A 17,886-nucleotide genomic window follows, 5' to 3' on the forward strand; every position below is an offset into this window, starting at 1 on the left:
CAGAAGTGAAATCAGCAGCAGGCTATTTTATGTATGACATGAGTGATGAGTTACACCCTGAACATACAGCTGTGTTTAACTTTTTTTATAATAAGTGAAATGTACAGTGCATTTTATGTCATTGCTTGTACTGCCTCAAATAGGCACCACTGTCAACAAGACAAAAAGCCTTTTCTGTTACTTACAGTACATGAGACATAGATTCTAGACAGGGATGAACAAAATACATTATTTACACTGCAAAGAATAAAATGTATTATTTTGACATTCACTAAAACAACTTGTGCATTTCAGGAAGAACCATTCAGTAGTATGTGAAATGATACCACCTAGCTATACAAGAAACCTGGTACCTTGGTTGATTTCAGAATTTACTTTTACTGTTTTACCAATGAGATTTTCAGAGCACAGAAGATTTCTTCAGCCCGCAAGTCACTGTGGTCACCTATTTTAAAAACCACTGACTTTACTGGTTATTTTCCTTCCTGAGTAGCAAGCAACATCCAGGATGAATGATCAGCCTGCTTGTTTGCTATTAACACTTAGCTTGTGTGGGTTTAACTCCACATAATATGTTTTAATACATACTGTAACAACACATGGTAATTATAACTAGTGATACTTTGTCTGCAAAATTTATCAAAACATCAGTAAGCACCCCTCAAAAGAGAACTTTAGAAGCCATGCAGTGGAAAATGGCTATGAGATAGTGTCAGATAGTTGTTGCGTGTGTAAACTGGTGTGATTGTTTCAAACTGTCAGTGAATAAAATTAATACCTATGTGACCTGTGAATGTACAGCACTGTTGACCTGGTAACAGATCATCTACAAATGGAGTTTCATCATTTTCCTGTTTCATCTCACTCATGGTCCTTATTTTTGTATATTTAAACAGTGATAAAAATTAAGGAAAGGTGATGAGGCAGAACTGTAACAAACGCAATGATGATTTCAAACCAAAGGCAGCAGGTAAACATGCTACACCTCCACACGCCAAAGATAGCATTATTAATAAACAAGTCATAGATATAACTACAGCAAAGGTCACCACCGTTGTCCAAATAAAAAAAAAATGACATCCTTCCACATCCTCATAGGGGTCGTTATAAATTTAGAATCAGTGCTAACTACGCATAGTTGTGCTTTACTGTGGTTTTAAGAAAAAGGCTTGGGATATTCAAGTGTTTTTGTTATCAATAAATGCCAATAAAGTCCATCTCTCGGTACATTTTTGTAATTACACCCTGCCTGCGACACTCAACTCAGATCATATTTGATAACAAAAAAATGAAGAAATACATGGTTTTATTTTAACAAAAGGCCCAGTAATTTTCCTAAACACCTTTGTTTTTAGCAAATGTTACTCAAACAGGAATAAACAGTGCATGATTAGGGACTATTTTCAGTGGGGTATCAATATACATTAGGTGCTGAGAGAATATTTAAAGCATCAGGAAGGTGTAGGTGGCATTGTCTCAAAATCAGACCCATTAAGATACAAGAGTTGTGGCACTGAGAGATCAAAAGTGGCAGCAAGTCACGGGCCTCGTGTAGCTTCAAATAGTTCCAAACTGTCAATTTCAATTAAGAGCAGTTGTTTTCTGTAGGGAACAGTGGGCTTTATCAGCAGTTATTATTTTTAATGACCTGTACAGTCTTGCAAACTAATTCTGTGTTCTAGATCGTTCAGCTAATCTAACTAATTAGCTAGGTACCTAATTATTAAAGTGGCCCAAGATTGTAAAATGTCTTTTGACACATGTCACTATCTTAAAATGTCACAAGTATAATTATTGCTAATGATTTCAACTTCCTATTTAGAAGATAGCGGTCAAGTCATTATGTGTGTTGGCTTGTGGTTTGCCACAGGAACTCTCTCAATCTCACGACCACCAGAATCAAACTGACACCTACATAGTTACAACCAATGCAGAGCATTGATTCTGACATCAAATCTTAAGTTTTGTTCCCCCTGAAAACTCCTTTGTATGTAATTTATAGCAAGTCATATACAGGTTGGGAGAGTTCAGAATTGCATTACAAAAACATATGGGAAACCTATTTTAGGTTATATATACAGTATACAAGTCACCTTGCAAACCTTTACTCAAATCAAGCAACCCCAGCAGGTTTTCATTCAGTTTTGCGTCAGTCTCTTTTCTGAGAGGTAGCTGACAGCAGCATATTCTGTATCATTTGGATTAATATCCAACACTACTGGGGGTCTTCTGGGGAAGTCCAGGACGCTGTAGACCAGTGAGGGTGGAGGCATATCCTCAAATGTTTCCTGCAAAGACATTTAGTCAAGCTGAGCATTAGGGCCTATTGACTTCTGCCTCTTTAAAAGTGAAAGGTGATGACAGCATTCTCACCTGTACTGTTGGATTAGAGTTTTGCTGTGGTTGGTGTTGTTCATCTGTATAAGAAGGGAAACAGGTGAGATATTAAGTCAGTCACACCACATAATCACTTTAAGATGTAAGATATTGCTCTTTGGGCAATTTTAAAGCTACCCAGGAGTACTTCAAAGGCAGTAAAAGGTAGTAAACTTTGCTCAACAACAGCTGTGACATTAAATGTGATGAATACACTAATGCATCAATAATAATAATCCAATAATACGATATACAATAATGTGCAATGTACTATTGTGTATAATGAGCACTTTCACTTTGGGTACTTTAAGTATTTTTCATGCTAATACTTGTGTACTTTCACTTACTGTAAGTAAAGTTTTTGCTTGCGCTGTATGTAAAGCACCTTGGGTTGCTATTAGGCTAGAAAAGAATGCTATACAAATAAAGCTGAGTCAAGTTGAGTTGAGCTGAGTATGTAACATTTTGAATGTTACTTAAGTAAATAATGAGTACTTCTTCCACCACTGTGGGGCTCATGTATATTGTAGTATTTAGACCTTCTGTCAAAATGACTGACAAAACAAAATGAAAAAGGAAATGTCTATGGGACTGCAAAATGAGGAAAACACTTAAGAGACCAGCAACACTTAACTTCCAATAAAACCACAAATTGTTTTTTTTTTTTTTGTTTGTTTTCATTTATGTTTTTGTATGAATTACACAAGCAAATTATAAGTTGTTCATTGGTGAGTTTTAGAGGTGCTGGTATGCAAAAGTTTGAACTTCGGACAGAGCAAGGCCAGTTTCTTCCTGCTTCAGTCTTTATGCTAAGCTAGGCTAATCACCTCCTCCTTCCAGATGTTTTCTTAATGAATGATGATTGTGAGAAGGGTATTCAACTTTATATCTAACAGCTGTCAATTTTGTGTTGAATTATAGTGAGGATTAGCAAATTAAGCCTGTTTAAGTGGTCAAAATCAAGTTTTATTGAAGTGAAATGTATTAATTCTATTATAGTTAGTAAGTTTGATGTCATTAATTTTCTGTTACTTTCATACACAAACACAACACTTGTACAAGCTTATAAAGAGTAAGTGATGTTCTAATCATCTGTGAATCATGTGTAAACAAGCTACATGATTCAGAAAAGCACAGGTTATCTCCACCATTTCTGAGTTTGCTGAATGCCCTGTTTGAGCTGCACTGTCTGTGGACAACAGTTGGACCAGGTTAGCGTGATATGATACAGGAACACAGTCAGCAAAAACCTGCATTTGTACACACACAGGGGAAATTGTCAAATGTGGTTTCTGAGGCCATGGGGGCTGCCAAAATATTTCAGTGTCAGTGTTCCTACTCAAAGTAGGCCAGAGAGGGTTGTCTCTGAAGTGTACTCATAATACTGAACAAATACTTTGTTGTTGTTTTTTTCCGGCCATCCCTCAGTGATACATTTACATTTGCATGCACTGAAGGCTGGTTTCTTTTCTAAAGCAATGAATCATCAGATGTATAAAAAGGATGTGAAACTGCAATCTGGTTTGCATTTTCAGCATCTAACCACACAACTGCACATTTTTTCCACAGAAAAACAATAATTCTTCTGATCATCACTTTGTTCACTTGAAAATGGAGACTATACTACTCACTTCAGCCATAAATAGGGACTTTTAATTCCATTTGAGTTCAAAGCAGTCCCAGTAGTAGCATGTATTCAACCTTTCATTTTCCTGACATGCTGATATATCATGTCAAACAATGACACTATATTTTTTATTTAAAAAATCAGCTGACACTTCTGTCTTTTGTGCAGACTGATTACAGCATGAAAATAGGCTTAAATTCCCAAATGATCGATTATGGCAGACAAATAAAACAAACACAAACAAGGAGATTACTTTTGTAAAGTAAGTTTCCCAACCTTTGGTTCTCACGAGACACCAGATCGACCAGGGAAGGACTGCAGCAAGTAGCACTACAGGTAAAACCACAAGGACCGTGACGAGCTGATAGGATAAGAAACTGGAACTTCCACTGTCTTTGATTATTGTGATGTTAGCTGGCATCGGAGGAACTGTGGGAGTTAAAAGGAAAACATTTAAATACATACTCGTGTCTCGGCAAAAAATGATAGTTTTTCCATGTCAGTAACAAGTTGTGTCATGCCAGTAACTAATTTAACCAAATTTAATGGAAAATGTTTTGTGTACTTGTAGCTTTTGATTTAGCTAATACAATATAGTATCATCACTTGTCTAATTGACCATTTGACCAACTTTAACAGTAGATAGAGGTGACTTTCACTAGCACTGACAAGAACACATAGTACAGTAAATGTATAGCAGTATAGCAAAAGTAAATGTGTAGCAGTTCAAAGTAATTATTTTGCCATATGTTTCTTGCTGTCAACAAAAAGGACAAACTAGCAAAGCCTTATTTTCAGACTTCCCTTTCTTCAGTAGGTTTCATTCATCCTAGCAGCATGGACGGCAACATGCGCCTGTCAGTTGGTTGCCACTTTTGGACAGAGAGAAATACTCCTGGATAGACTGCCTTTAAAATCAGGCTCAGATATAGAGGATGTATCCTAATGACTGTGGTGATACTCTGACTTTTTTTCTAGTGAGTGGCTTTGCCAAGGGCCAAACTGTTATGGCTGACAACTAGGTCAGAGCATCTCCCACACTGCAGGACTTGTTGGGTGTTCCTGGTATGCAGTGGTCAGTACCTACCAACAGTGGTCTGAGGAAGGACAAACGGTGAACCAGCACCCAAGGCTCATTGATGATGAGGTTGATCTACTGTAGATGAAACTTTTAAATTCCATTTGAATTTTTCAGAAAATTTAAATTTGTTTGAATTTTTGTTAAAATGGTTGAAAATGAGAAATACCATACTGTGTGTCTATGAAGAGAAACAATCAGTAGTGATATCACACCTTTCAGGGAGGCTGCTGAATTTGTCTAAATAATTCTCTCTAACTCGTCCTCACGACTACAGTTTCACTCCTTTTACACAAGTTTTTCACTGAATGGTCGACATATTTGCGCTCTTCCTAACAGTAGAACTATGGAAGCAAACAGATTCACAGAAAATGCACAGTGAGCTGCAGAATGACACGAGCACCACCAACTGTCATACTGACTCCTGTGTACTCAGTATTAGGCAAATGGTCATAATGTTATGGCTGATCATTGTACAGTGTCACTATATTGGTCTTATTTGCTAAAAGCGTAACCTATAATCACATTCTGACCTTACCTGTGCTGCTTGTGTTTTCCTCGAGGACGATCAGCTCCACTGTATTACTTTCCCTGAGTCCCGAGCCCACAAACAAAGTGGCCCAATATGTTTCACTTTGATTTCGTGTAAGATTTGTAATGTGGTAAAATACGGAAGCATTTTTAGGGAAAATACTAAAAATCCCCCCTCCTGGGCCAGGTTTGCCCCCTGAATATTGATCAATCTTTTTCTCCCCTGTTATATAAATTGCAAATTTGCTGTGATTATGAATATCAGTGTCATTAAATGTAAATTGAAGGGTAATGTTTCTGCCGAGGATCCCAGTGACCTTTGCTTGGCTGGGGCCTGTATCAAGACAAAAGAGATGTGCATAAGTGGGAGGATGCAATAAAAAAGCAAAACATAACTCATGGCTTAAAAGCCACAACTGCACTCGAGCTGGGTGGATACTGCTCTCTGAGATTGCATTTCTGCCCAGGTTTCAGTAACTTCTTTCTGATTTGTTGATCTGTGGGCTCTACAGCACTTCATTGCACCTGCTGCTGCACTGTCTGCCACAGAGAAACGTTAATGGTAAATGAAAACTGGCTAATAAGACAGCCACCACTAGGTTTAGCTATTGCTTGTTTATTTTTTCTCTGCTATCTGTAGTGAAAATGCAATCACTTTGGAATTAAATTATTATACTGGGGAAGCAGAGGTGTCATTAACGGAATGATACCATATGTTTTTAAAACAGGCAATATGATTCTAAAGGAATAAAGAAGAAATACAAAACATTAAGATTAAAAAAAGCAGTAAACATTAACCCCTAGCAAGTGAAAACCCATAAAACCTCTGAGTAAAACATCAATCATGAAGAAGACAGCTTACCATTAAATACCATGTGAGCTGTGATAATCAGAACTAACCCGAGGGGCTTTGTGATGATGTTGTCAGTCATGATAGAAGAGTCGAGTTGCTTGCAGGCCTGGAGAGATGGCCCTTAAGTCTCGTAGCTTACGGATTTTTTTATGAGCTGCCTTAGTAGTTGAATTTTTTAGTTTTGCTTTTCTAATCAACCACCAGTTTATGTGTCAAACAGGAGGAAACTGCAGACAGGAACTTGCACCAACACCGATATATCCACCTACAGCAACACAAGCACCTCCTGCAACGGAAGACTTCAAAAAAGCTCATGGACATGTGGTGCAGACTGTGAGGAACTCAGCTGAAAAGGCTGTCACTCACATGATGACGATAAATTCAGAAAAAAACAAGTTAGTTTCTTTCCTCTTTTGAGGAGAATATATAAAAATGTCCCAGTCTCAAAGCTCACCATGTAGTGGACTTGGGATTTAATTTTAATTTAGTTCAATTTGAATTTCTGCAGACCTCGTAAATAGTTTTTTGTCTTAAATACAAACTGGTGAGGTGAAACTGTTCTTTAACCAATAAGCCATAGTTTACAGTTATACAGTCCTGTTTTGGCAGTTCATTTGAAATACAAAATAAAACCCCCTCATATTTCTCTATTCTTAGACATACTATACATTGCTTCCTTTCGTTTGCTGGGGTTTTTCATGATAGCGATCTCAGTCTCACTCCTGCAGAGTGAACAGACTTTTAGAAGTGTTGCTCAAACTTGAGACAAGTAACTTTTAACATTTAACTTAAAAAGACATTAGAAAACTACCTTCAGTGAATTCAACAGCAGTTTCTATTTCAAGAAACAATGCTCCACTTATGTTGAACAGTTTTTAATTGAAACCCCATGAAATGGTAACGGTTTTAATGCACATTTTAGTTCTTCGTATTGTCTTCTTCCTGTCAATCTTTATCCACTGTGTCACTCAAGCGGAGTCCTTGATGTTAAGGCGGAAATGTTGCATTGAAATGCATACAATTGTACAGGTGGACCTAATAAAGTGGCCAGTGAGCGTATGTTCTCGTTTACTGTTTTGTGTTGTTTTAAATGAGTGTTGCTTTAGTGGACAACTTACTTTGTAAATTACTAAAAAAGAAAGGTTTGTTAAAATGCAGAAAGTTTTAAATGTTGCAAAATGTATTTTTAAAATCTACATTGATTTCTACATTTAATTGAATTTTTTTTTTTTTTTTTGCCCAAAGATGAGACTGTTACTATGAACTTCAGATATTGCTATTCTAATAGCATTACTGGTAAAAAAAAAAAAATCAATCCCACATTCTCACATATACACAGCAACACCTTCACCACAGCAGAGGAAGTTGGGGGCTTTGAACTCACTGATTTTAAGACAAAACACTGTCACTGTACCATGGGGGGAGTTTGTTGACTGGATGCTTGGTTTTTGTGGTTGATGGAGTTGGTAATTTCCTTGCAGCTCCTACTCTCTGCCTTTCATTGGTATCAGCACCGTAAACTCAGTGTGACTTGGCGTAGAGGAAGACCACGTGATTTAAAACACTAAAACTAATGACTCAGCTGTAAGGCCCACAACCATTTAAGTGATGTGATGCAGCTTCTGTCGCTGTGAGCCATGTTGGAGGACTTGGGCAAATTCTTTAATCAGCTGAATGTGTTTTGAAATGAAATCCACAACTTAAATAACAAATGTTTGTATTTGTAAATCTGAACGTTGCATTATAGTTTGTCTTTCAGAAAGAATGAAAAGGAAATATTCTTCTCTACACTGATTTTTTTAAATTATACCCCCAAAAAAGATTATTGTAAAAACTGTTAAGTAATGATTCCTTTGTGTTGTCTCTGTTGCTAAATTTCTAAACAGCTAAGATATCTGTGTTTTCTGCATGTAAGGTGTTGTGTAAGTGCCATTTGTCTGCAGCTCTTCACTGTGTGACTACTGATTTTTAACCATTACCATGCTAAGAAATGTATAACTCTGCCAGACACAAAAAATGTCCAAAATACGTATCTTACTGTGTACACTGGTTTTTCATCAAATAACAAGTTAGCAGTTGACAGTTAAACTCTAACAAATGTGGTCATTTCCTGTGGCTGCTTCACAATAAAAGCCTTCTAATGGTTTGCAGGGGGAACGTTTTTCAAGTGATGTAACATCCACAGGAAATCTTTGGTTTGTGTTTGTGGGAGCTTAACATAGAAATGACATCAACGAGAGCAGATCACAAAACAGTGGTTGTTTATTAAATGCAGGGAACATATAGAAAAAGAAAACTCCAAACCAATGAGTCATGACACAAACTATTATTACACTGAAGAAAGTATCAAAGTTAAGGCAGTAGTAAGAGCAATACACTTGGTTTTAACAGATAACTGCCTTATAATGATTCAGCTGCAAGTCACAATGTATTATATCTGTGTATTTGCTATCCTGTACTGCTACAGATGGCATCACATTTCATCCATCACACAGTACATGAATGCTTGTGAGCAAAAAGAGCAGGTTCTGCCGCTCATACATCATATTCACTACTTGTGTGAAAGCTGTATTTCTGTGCCATCTAGTGGATTGAATTATATGATGTAATTCACTTGCAAAGCCTCAGACACGTGATCACGTGCCTCCTTGTTTCTCTCACATTCACAGACTCATGCAGAAACGTGCACCACATTACTACTGTACCACTCACTCACCCTGTGATGCTATTTCACTTCCTGCATCACAACTTACTGAAATGATTTCCTTTGTGCATCTCCTGTTGTGCAACAGTTTTTGGTTTCTGTTATTCGGCAACATAAATACAATATTTTATTTTTATTCCTTTAGTTTTATTATTGTAGTAAATGTTTTCTCCTGTGCTGCTCAGTTTATAGACATGGATTTTTGTGCAAGTCCATTTCATCAGCCATTAATCTTGCTGTTATATTCTGGTGCAACTATGTTTTATTTTCTTGCAAGTTAATTAAATCATGGAAGACACTGGGCAGATTTTTGGATGCAGCGACAATGTCCCGCCTCAAGTTTCTCAGGTTTTTGTTATCCAGAATTCCTTGTGCTAAATATTTGTGGAAAGACATGTTAATAAGTCCTTTCAACCATTTACATTGTTCTCTGGAGTTTGTAACACAACATACTCTTTATTTTAACATGCAGCAGAGAAGACAAAACAAAATATGATGTAAAGTTAAAAACACTCCAGTTCACTGTTGGTGGATTTAAACAAATTTAGCCCGAAATCTATATCGGCTGCCATTTGCTGAGAGACGTTTGTTGAAAGAATGTTTAGCTAAGCTTCATCTCACACAGCAGAGATGGGAGGAGGCACACAGGCTGGCTGGCAGGCAGGGGAGAGCAGGAAAGCCCTTATTGCCATGGTAACAGAGAAAGCAAGGCTCATATTAAATGATGCTCTAACAAAACAATTACCAGGCATCTGGAAATGGGAACACCATCATCATACACCACTCACTGCCTACCATTCAACACTACAGATACCATACACATCATGCTCTTTTACTGCTTATTGGTTACAGTTGGTGTCCAGACACAGGGATTGCTGACCCATTATTTGTCTTGTGATTGAGAAACACTGTGCTTCAGAATTCATGTTGGCTGTACAATGAAGTACCAGTCTGTCTCTCAAAATATCAGCTGAGGGCTTCCAATATGTAACTCGACTGGACTTTAAAGGTGGAAAAACAGTACAGCTCTGAATAATGTTGTGTATAATTCGACACAAAAGGGTCCCAACAGTAACACATTTATACTTTAACAGACAGCAGCACCTCGGTGCACTCAAACTCATGTTTTGTGTTTGCATTATTCACCACCTTTATAAGTAAAACAATCCCTAGCTAACACTGATTAACTAACAAAATAATACATACATAAATGGGTAATTAGCTAACAGAGAAGTTGGCTTATGATGCCAGGAGGCATAGATACCTTAGCAATGTTAATTTTTTTTTATTGTTCACCTACTGCATATTAGAATTACAAATAGGGTACATACTGGCACAATCATATTGTTTTATCTAGAATAAAAAGTTTTTGGTTTAATACATGCATCAAAAAACAACTCAAGTATCTGCTTCCTTAGGAGTTGGTAGATACTGAAACAGAGCTAAAAAAAAAAAAAAAAACAAACTCCCCACTTAAACCAAGCTACTACTACTGTTACTACTACCACAAGTAATAAGAATGGATGATGCATAATGTAAAAGTTAGATTAGGGGAAGTTCAGGATTTAACAAGCTGATCATTCCAACAATATGCGGTGTCATTTCAGTCAGCCTGGAGAAAGACAACTCTGTGTGTAGTCGATCAGTACTGTTGGACTGGGTCAAGCATCTGTCCTAGCAACCAGGGAAACCAGTACCAGCTACCAGCTCCCTAGCAACCTGGAAGAAGTAGTGTCACCCGTTGCCGCTGGAGATGCAGGCAATCCATAGAAACTAAGCTGAGGTGCAAATAGTGACACACTCTCCTCCCTGACATGCACACACTCACTTGTACTTCTATCTTTGTGAGGACACTCATTGATCTAATGCATCCCCTAGACCCTTACTCTAACCTTAACCATCAGAAGTAAATGCTTAACCCTAACCTAAGACTAATTCTAAACTAAGCCCTAAAAACAAACATAATCCTCAAAAAGCTGTTTCAGAAAGTGAGGACTGGGCAATATGTCCCCAATTTCCAAAAATGTCTTCACTTTGTAGCAAATGAATAAATAAATAAATACTTTTTTAGTCCTCACTGTGTAGCAAGTACAATAATACACAGGCTCGCAATGACACGAGGTTTGAGAGCTCACAAACCGATTTTACAGCGTTACTCATTTTGCAAATCATATTTCGAGAGCTTGCAGCCACGGACTGGGACTGAGGAGGCTTGGTGCTCGAAATCTGGTTTGTCCTCTCAAACATTTTTATCGTCGATAAGCTACACTTCCATATTAGATGCTCATAAATTGACTTTCGAGTGCACAGTTATGCTACTGGATCCACACAAAACCACACACCCACATGCAGTGTAAGTGCAATAGAACAGACTTTCAAGCATGCACTTGCAAACACACACACATAGCTACACACACTTAACACATGAACACACTCCTACACATGCCTGAGAAATCAGCTTTTTAATGCATTATGTAAAAACGTGTAAACCGCATGTCCACACGTGCGCGCACAGGCCCGAGGAGCCTACGTAACCCCCTCCCCCCAGCGGGGAAATTGACTGTCCGTGCAATTAATGGCTTCCTCCATCGCAGTGAGTTAATCAGAGTCGTACACACACGCACTGCGCGCGGCAGAGAGTGAGAAGCGCACCCAGTGAGGCGGAAGCTGTCACGGTTTTCAGCTGAGGTATTCCCCAGCCTCATCACGACCAGCATTTTACCAGTCGACGTCTCCGGGCCTTTATTTTGTTAGCGTGCACAAGGAGGAAGACTGAGTGTATAGATGCTATGGTGACATTTTATTTAGCCGTCATTCATTGTGTTATTACACAGGAGGCAGTGTAAACATAGAAAAAGACACATGATTAGATTCTGCATCTATCTGAACTGATCAGACCTCAGAGTGATTTTCTTCTTTTTGTGAAAATGGGAATCATCGGGTTTGTGAATCACATCTCAGCCCCGTGTAGCCCCCCCCGAACTCACCCAACCTCACCTCTGCTGACTGCCACCCACCACCGAAATTGATTTAGCCACCCCCTTCAATAGGCTCCCCCGTTCCTCGATCCCCTCCTCCCTCCATCCTTTCCCACAAGTCACATGGAGGTTAGCGGTGACCCATCGCTCCCTCGGTTTAGTGGCAGTCGCTCTCGGGTGCGCTTGGGAGGCGGACGAGAAGCAATGCGCGCAAAACTGCTAGGGTGCCTCGTTTGTTTTTAGATGTAACTGCGTGTTTTTCTTTCCTCAAGAAAAACCCTCGGAATCGGCCGAAGCCACTGGAAAACGACACTCTGTTAAAGGTGTTATTTTTAGTCGCCCACCGCAGCGATGAGCGGCTGGATGCCGGTTGTGAGACCGAGGGCTGCTCTCTAAGTGGCCGCTTGGAGTTGAGCAAGTATGAAGTCGAGGCGAGATAAACTGAAGATCCCTTCTCTGACTCTGGAGTAAGTTCTGCTTGTTATTTTCTGCTCCTGGTTCAGTCGTGAAACCGCGAGCTGCCATGAGAAACTGTTGTCTTTTTAAGATATAATTGGACTGAGATACTAGAATTTATGTGGCTGTGTTGTCGTGATGGTGCCCCATGGTACTCCTATGTCAACACAGACTCTTTTTTTTAAAAACATAATGGATATAGTACAAACCCACCACTGAAGCTCTGAGACCAAAACAGCCAACCGAGTCCAATGGAAATGCCAACAGTCCCTCATGTCTTCTTCCAGGTTGATGACATTTGCTTAAGGCTTTATTAGTTTACTCGAGTACTTTGAAGAGAGGACTAAAAGAACTTACAAGAGCCTTATCTGTATATTTCTTATGAAACACGCATAACCTATTCTCAGTATTATAAAAACTGGTAGTGTTCGTGTCTGCCTGTTAATGTTTAAGCCATTTTAGATGAATCCAGTTTTCCATCCTTGAACTGTAACTGTGTTTGCACAGTTCCAGGCAGGTTAAACTTGTAAAACCAAATTACCGGAACAAGAGGAAACATGTAGGAGGAGCCAGAGGTGCTTTTCTTTCTAAAGTTTTAACCAGTTCATATAGCAGGATTACTTCTTCCTTTCCCTTCATCACTGTTCAAGATCTTTTACTTTAATCATACTAAATGTTTCACTTAGTTTCAGATGTAGGCTGCATGTAAGTGGTCAGTGTGAATCATGTCTTCATGATGTTTTTATTTTCCCAGCTCTGTTGTATAATTTTTTAACTCCACAATTCCTGCATGAATCACATACACCCCCTCACAGCACCAAGAAATGGCTGTCAGTTTATGGGAGGACAGATATTTTATTTCTTTATAACTGCTAACCTGTGATTCCTGTCTCCATCAGAGGACATGGCTGGGGTCTTATGTGCGCCCACTCTTCTTCCAGAGTGAATGTAACCTGTTTGTGGGGAGGGAGGGAAGGGGTGGGGGTTTTGCCTGTTGCCCGCTGGATGCAGATCCATAAGGCGTAGGAGCTCCCGCTCACATCCCCATTCTCTGATCCATCTGTCTGCCTCCACTGTGGATCATCTCAGCAGAGTATGCACTGCTGTCACTTCATTTTCATTTTTAGGCACTTAGCTGCATCTCCCGCACAGAGATACAGAGGAGGTTTCAGACTGAACAGGGAGGAGCTCAGATAGATGCATCCGTCCAGACACACATCTGTGTGAACCGAACCTGTGGCATTTATGGTTCAGGATTGGCTCTTTAATCACTGGCAGTAAAAAAATTACATGCATGGCATAACATTTTTGGTTGTATTTATTTTTTACAAGTGTTTAGGTACACAACTTGCTAGAAACAAACTTCTTATAAGATAAAATGCCTTGTTTGAAGACCTTTAGAATAGATGTTCTAAAGCAAGTTTCCTATTTCCAGGTTTACATCCTTATTTTGTGATTTTGTAATGGACTATATTAAAAATGATATGCCACTGAAAGACCAAAATAGGACTAAAATATCTGTGACCAAGTCAATTATTCTTAATAAAGCTATAAATTCCTTGCAATGATAGGTATTTTTTCAGTAAAGACAATTCTGCAGCCGTCTCGCTATTAAAAGGTTACAGTTGCCACAGCACTTGATGTCAGAGTCTCTGGATGACCTGAACATGTGAGCCAATCAGAAATGCAAAGTTTCTACTCACTTTACACTCTGAATAGGAGTGTCTATGAATTAGCAACAAAATGTAAATGTAAATGAAAGACGATAACTCGCTTAAGCAACACTGAGGGTTTTGGTTTAGGGGTGCGGAAGAAAAATATGTCAAGAGGAGCGACAGTGTAATGTAATGTTGCTTGTGTTGTAATTATGAGCTGACACATTACAGAATGAGAAGTCTTTGTGCAAGGAGTTGTTTTTCCTGCCACCCTCCCTGCATTACTATGACAACACATTCATTAGTGCTTTGGTAGCTGATGCTGTGTTTAGCACTGAGGAGCGTCTGCCGCACTGAGACAATAGCAGACCTTACATTTGAGCAGGGAAATCAATAGAAAACAGCTTTATGCGCTGGTTCAGCATCAGTGAGAAACAGACCTTTGGATGGTTGAGCATGCATGTTTTGATGCAAAATGGTATGTTAAGAAATGCTAGACAAAATTCATTTTAAAAAGTACAGTTTCAGGATTTTTAGACATGGTCCTGTTGGATTAATTATAGAACACAGACATCATCCTGCAGCTTCTGAAAGGTTGCAGCCATTATTACATGTTCTCTAAATATGTGCTGGACATGGAAACTTCCTGTCTGCTGACTCCCTGCGGTGTAGGAGCACAGGTGAGTTTGTATATCGGCCAGTTAGTTGTATCCCCACACCCTGTAACAAACATTGCTTATAGACAGGCAGCAGCATCAACCTGCAGATAGACGGTGAGCGTCTGTCACCATCAGCTAGTGATATCAGTCAATGAGAGGCCGACGTCAACCTATGACCCTTGATCAAAACTCTGCTGCTGACTGACAGATATTGGTGTGCCAAGGTGCTGAATCAGCTTGCTAACCCATGTGAACATGTCTTGCCTTACAGTTTGTCACCCACTTGCCAGAGCCCAACCCTCCTGAGCCCATGCAGCCCCTGCAGCCCCTGCAGTCCCTTACAAACCCTTCATCCCTGGAGGTAAGACAGCTAGGTCACATGCAGACTGTTTCTATGAACTAAACATTGTAAATGCTTTTTTAAAAGGCCTAACATCAGTGAGTCATTTCACCACAAAACCAGCACTTAACCGAACCACCTAATAAGTACTATGTACCCAAAGCCTGATATAGCTTATTCATCTGTGCATATAGTGCACCACATTGTTGCACTGGGTGACAAGCCTTTTCATTACTGTGAGCATGAGCATTGTAGTTTATTTTGATTCAGTCCCACATACATTGTCCTGCTGCTGCAATTAACTCAGCTGGAACGTCTGAAAATACCCCAACAAATACAATTTCTACTCTGATTTTAATCATATTTGCTAAGAACTACAATGCCCAGATGTTTTAGGATACTTTAGGGTGTAGTCAGGAAATATTTAGTGACAGACTGAAATAGTTGTATAAATACATTTTGGTATTTTCATGGGATTTAGTGACAGTAACAATAAATAGTCTCATGATTTAACCTTATTTGTTCTTGGTATATTTGGTTAGTGCCAGTGAATGTTCACTAAGTGCCCTGGGGCAAAGCAAGGAGGGTGCCATTCTGTTTGCCATGTCACAAAAATGTAGTAAAGTGATACAACTTTGGTCACCTGAATCACAGATGCTGCTTCAAAATATATTTTCTTTAATTATTTAATTACTTTATTTGAGACTGAAAGCTAATCCTTGATGTTTGAAACAGCAGTTGATGAAGAGTGTCACCACAAGGTTCATGGTGTCACGCAAAGTTGTGTCTACAGTTCTGTAACAACCAGGGTAAACACCATCTGCTAAAGAAGACTCTTTGATATGATCGAAAGCTCCAGAACAGCTACTGAACGGACCTTCTTAAGTTTGTTTTGCCAACTATTTTAGGACCTAATGTAAATGCATGATACAAATTCAGAAAAATGAAAAATTGATAGTTATGGTGGTATGACTTTATGGATCAGATCGTTATAGTTTGGACCAGTATGACATCAAAAGGTTATTTTGTTTTAACCATTTGGAGAAAGCTGTCTACATTTTCTAACCCTGATTATAAACCCCAGCTGTAAAATATAACAACTAACCAAGTGTTTTTGTCTAAGTGGTTTTCTAATTATAAATGACATAGTATAACATCAAAAAAGTATGACATACAGTATAAATAGGTCAACTCTGGGGAAAAAGGAAATATGCAGTAAGTCCGGGTTGTTTCTTTGTATAATAATACTTCTTTTTCACCAGTGAAGACCTATCATTTATTAGTTGCCTCTATGTGGGTTGCTTGGCAACAGATCTGGGTGCTGTGAAGGAAGGCAACACTGCAAACAGAGGCGGCTGCATCCAGCATGTTTCTGGATGTGTGAACAATGCTAGGCTGTCGCAGCACACTGTACAGCAGTGAACCCTATCTGCTCCTTTGAAAAATGAGCAAATTTTAGTGGGAATTCAAAAGCTTGTGTGACACGATAAAAACATGAATTCATTAACACGACAGAATTTTCAGAAAGTGCCAATCTGATGCCACCATATGGCAGGTTGCACATTTGTTGGCGTTATTCTTTACAGCATTTTTCATTGGCGACCCCTCTGTGTTGTTTCACTATCCAGAAACACAGTCATTCTCTTGCATCTAATTTTATATTTGTGTGCAAGTAACTTACTTCCCTACATCAATCATGAATTCTGAACACTGAATGTGTGCATTGATGCAGAGAGGAATTTACATGCATTATAAACATGCATTTACACCATATCCTCAAGGGATAACAGTACTGACCATCTCCACCACTCAGCTGTGTGGTCACATCTAACTAATATAGCCTATAAATAGTCAAGATGTAAAAGTTTTTTCTAATGCATTGGCTATATCCAGCTTTTAGGAGTTTTGTAACACTCGTGCTACAACGTAGGAGTCAGTGTGTGTAGCTAAGTTTCACTCCTACAACTCTTAGTAAGCTCCTGATCTGCTCTCCAATGGGAGGTGATCAGAGCTGAGACAAGGTCACATCTGTCTTTAAGGCAAACTCTCCCGTTGTGCCTTCAAATCAGTCAATTAATTATTTGACTTTTCCTCTTTTGATCAATAAATATTGTCCCAACTTATAAAGTGGTAAAGGTCCTGAACTTCATTCTTCTGTGACTGAAGCATCTATAGATTTACAGTACAACCAAAAACTTTATGTTACAGAATCCTATGTTGTAAATATGTAATGCTACAATTTTGCTAAACTTTTAAGTATTTTTCAAGAACTATTGTTTGGGGTGTATTCAGCCAGAGCAAAATCTGAGTTTTGCTGTGTGAGAAAAGCATCAGATCCATATTTATATGAGCCGTATTTATAATAAGTTTTTAAATATTTGATCATAAGACATCATTTATAAAGCGGAAATGCCAAACATATAGCTGATTCCAGCCTTTCACAATTGAGAATTTGTTTTTAGTTTTAAATCATTTCAAAGTTCTGAATGGTTTAGCCCCTTGCTGCCTTTCTGAGCTTCTCAATCCCTGCTGCCCTACCAGAGCCCTCAGATCCATCTGGCTGTCCCCACCTCTAGGAAAAAGTGTAGAGGCAGTTGTGCCTTTTTTATTATATATACTATTATACAGT

The 17,886-nt window shown here is 38.8% G+C and overlaps 2 protein-coding genes across 5 annotated transcripts in view; one reads left to right on the top strand and one right to left on the bottom strand.

Moving 5' to 3' along the window:
- Nucleotides 1–27: 27 nt before the first annotated feature.
- Nucleotides 28–6,674, bottom strand: LOC109966851 (uncharacterized). 2 transcript variants are annotated; one of them, XR_002275839.1, is made up of 5 exons: nt 6,513–6,674; nt 5,620–5,946; nt 4,280–4,432; nt 2,374–2,417; nt 28–2,288 (listed from the first exon to the last, which is right to left on the bottom strand). XR_002275839.1 is itself a non-coding variant. In XM_020612038.1 (5 exons), the coding sequence occupies exons 1-5, from the start codon at nt 6,542–6,544 to the stop codon at nt 2,139–2,141; spliced, it is 744 nt and encodes a 247-aa protein (XP_020467694.1). In that variant the 5' UTR covers nt 6,545–6,674; the 3' UTR covers nt 28–2,138. The 2 variants fall into 2 exon arrangements, 1 of the variants encoding a protein (XP_020467694.1); XM_020612038.1 differs by having other exon boundaries at nt 6,475–6,674.
- A 5,508-nt stretch (nt 6,675–12,182) lies between these two features.
- The window catches only part of mast3b (microtubule associated serine/threonine kinase 3b), a 35,158-nt gene continuing 29,454 nt past the window's right edge, over nt 12,183–17,886 (top strand). For 2 of the 3 annotated variants that reach the window (XM_020612033.1, XM_020612035.1), the window contains exons 1-2: nt 12,185–12,614; nt 15,189–15,278. In XM_020612033.1, coding sequence (XP_020467689.1) covers nt 12,568–12,614; nt 15,189–15,278 — 137 coding nt within the window. In that variant the 5' untranslated portion in view covers nt 12,185–12,567. Of the gene's footprint in view, nt 12,615–15,188; nt 15,279–17,886 lie in introns of all 3 variants that reach the window. The other variant, XM_020612034.1, reaches the window with a different exon arrangement.

This window comes from Monopterus albus, unplaced genomic scaffold (genome assembly GCF_001952655.1).
Source record: "Monopterus albus unplaced genomic scaffold, M_albus_1.0 scaffold120.1, whole genome shotgun sequence".
Classification (NCBI taxonomy): Eukaryota; Metazoa; Chordata; class Actinopteri; order Synbranchiformes; family Synbranchidae; genus Monopterus; species Monopterus albus.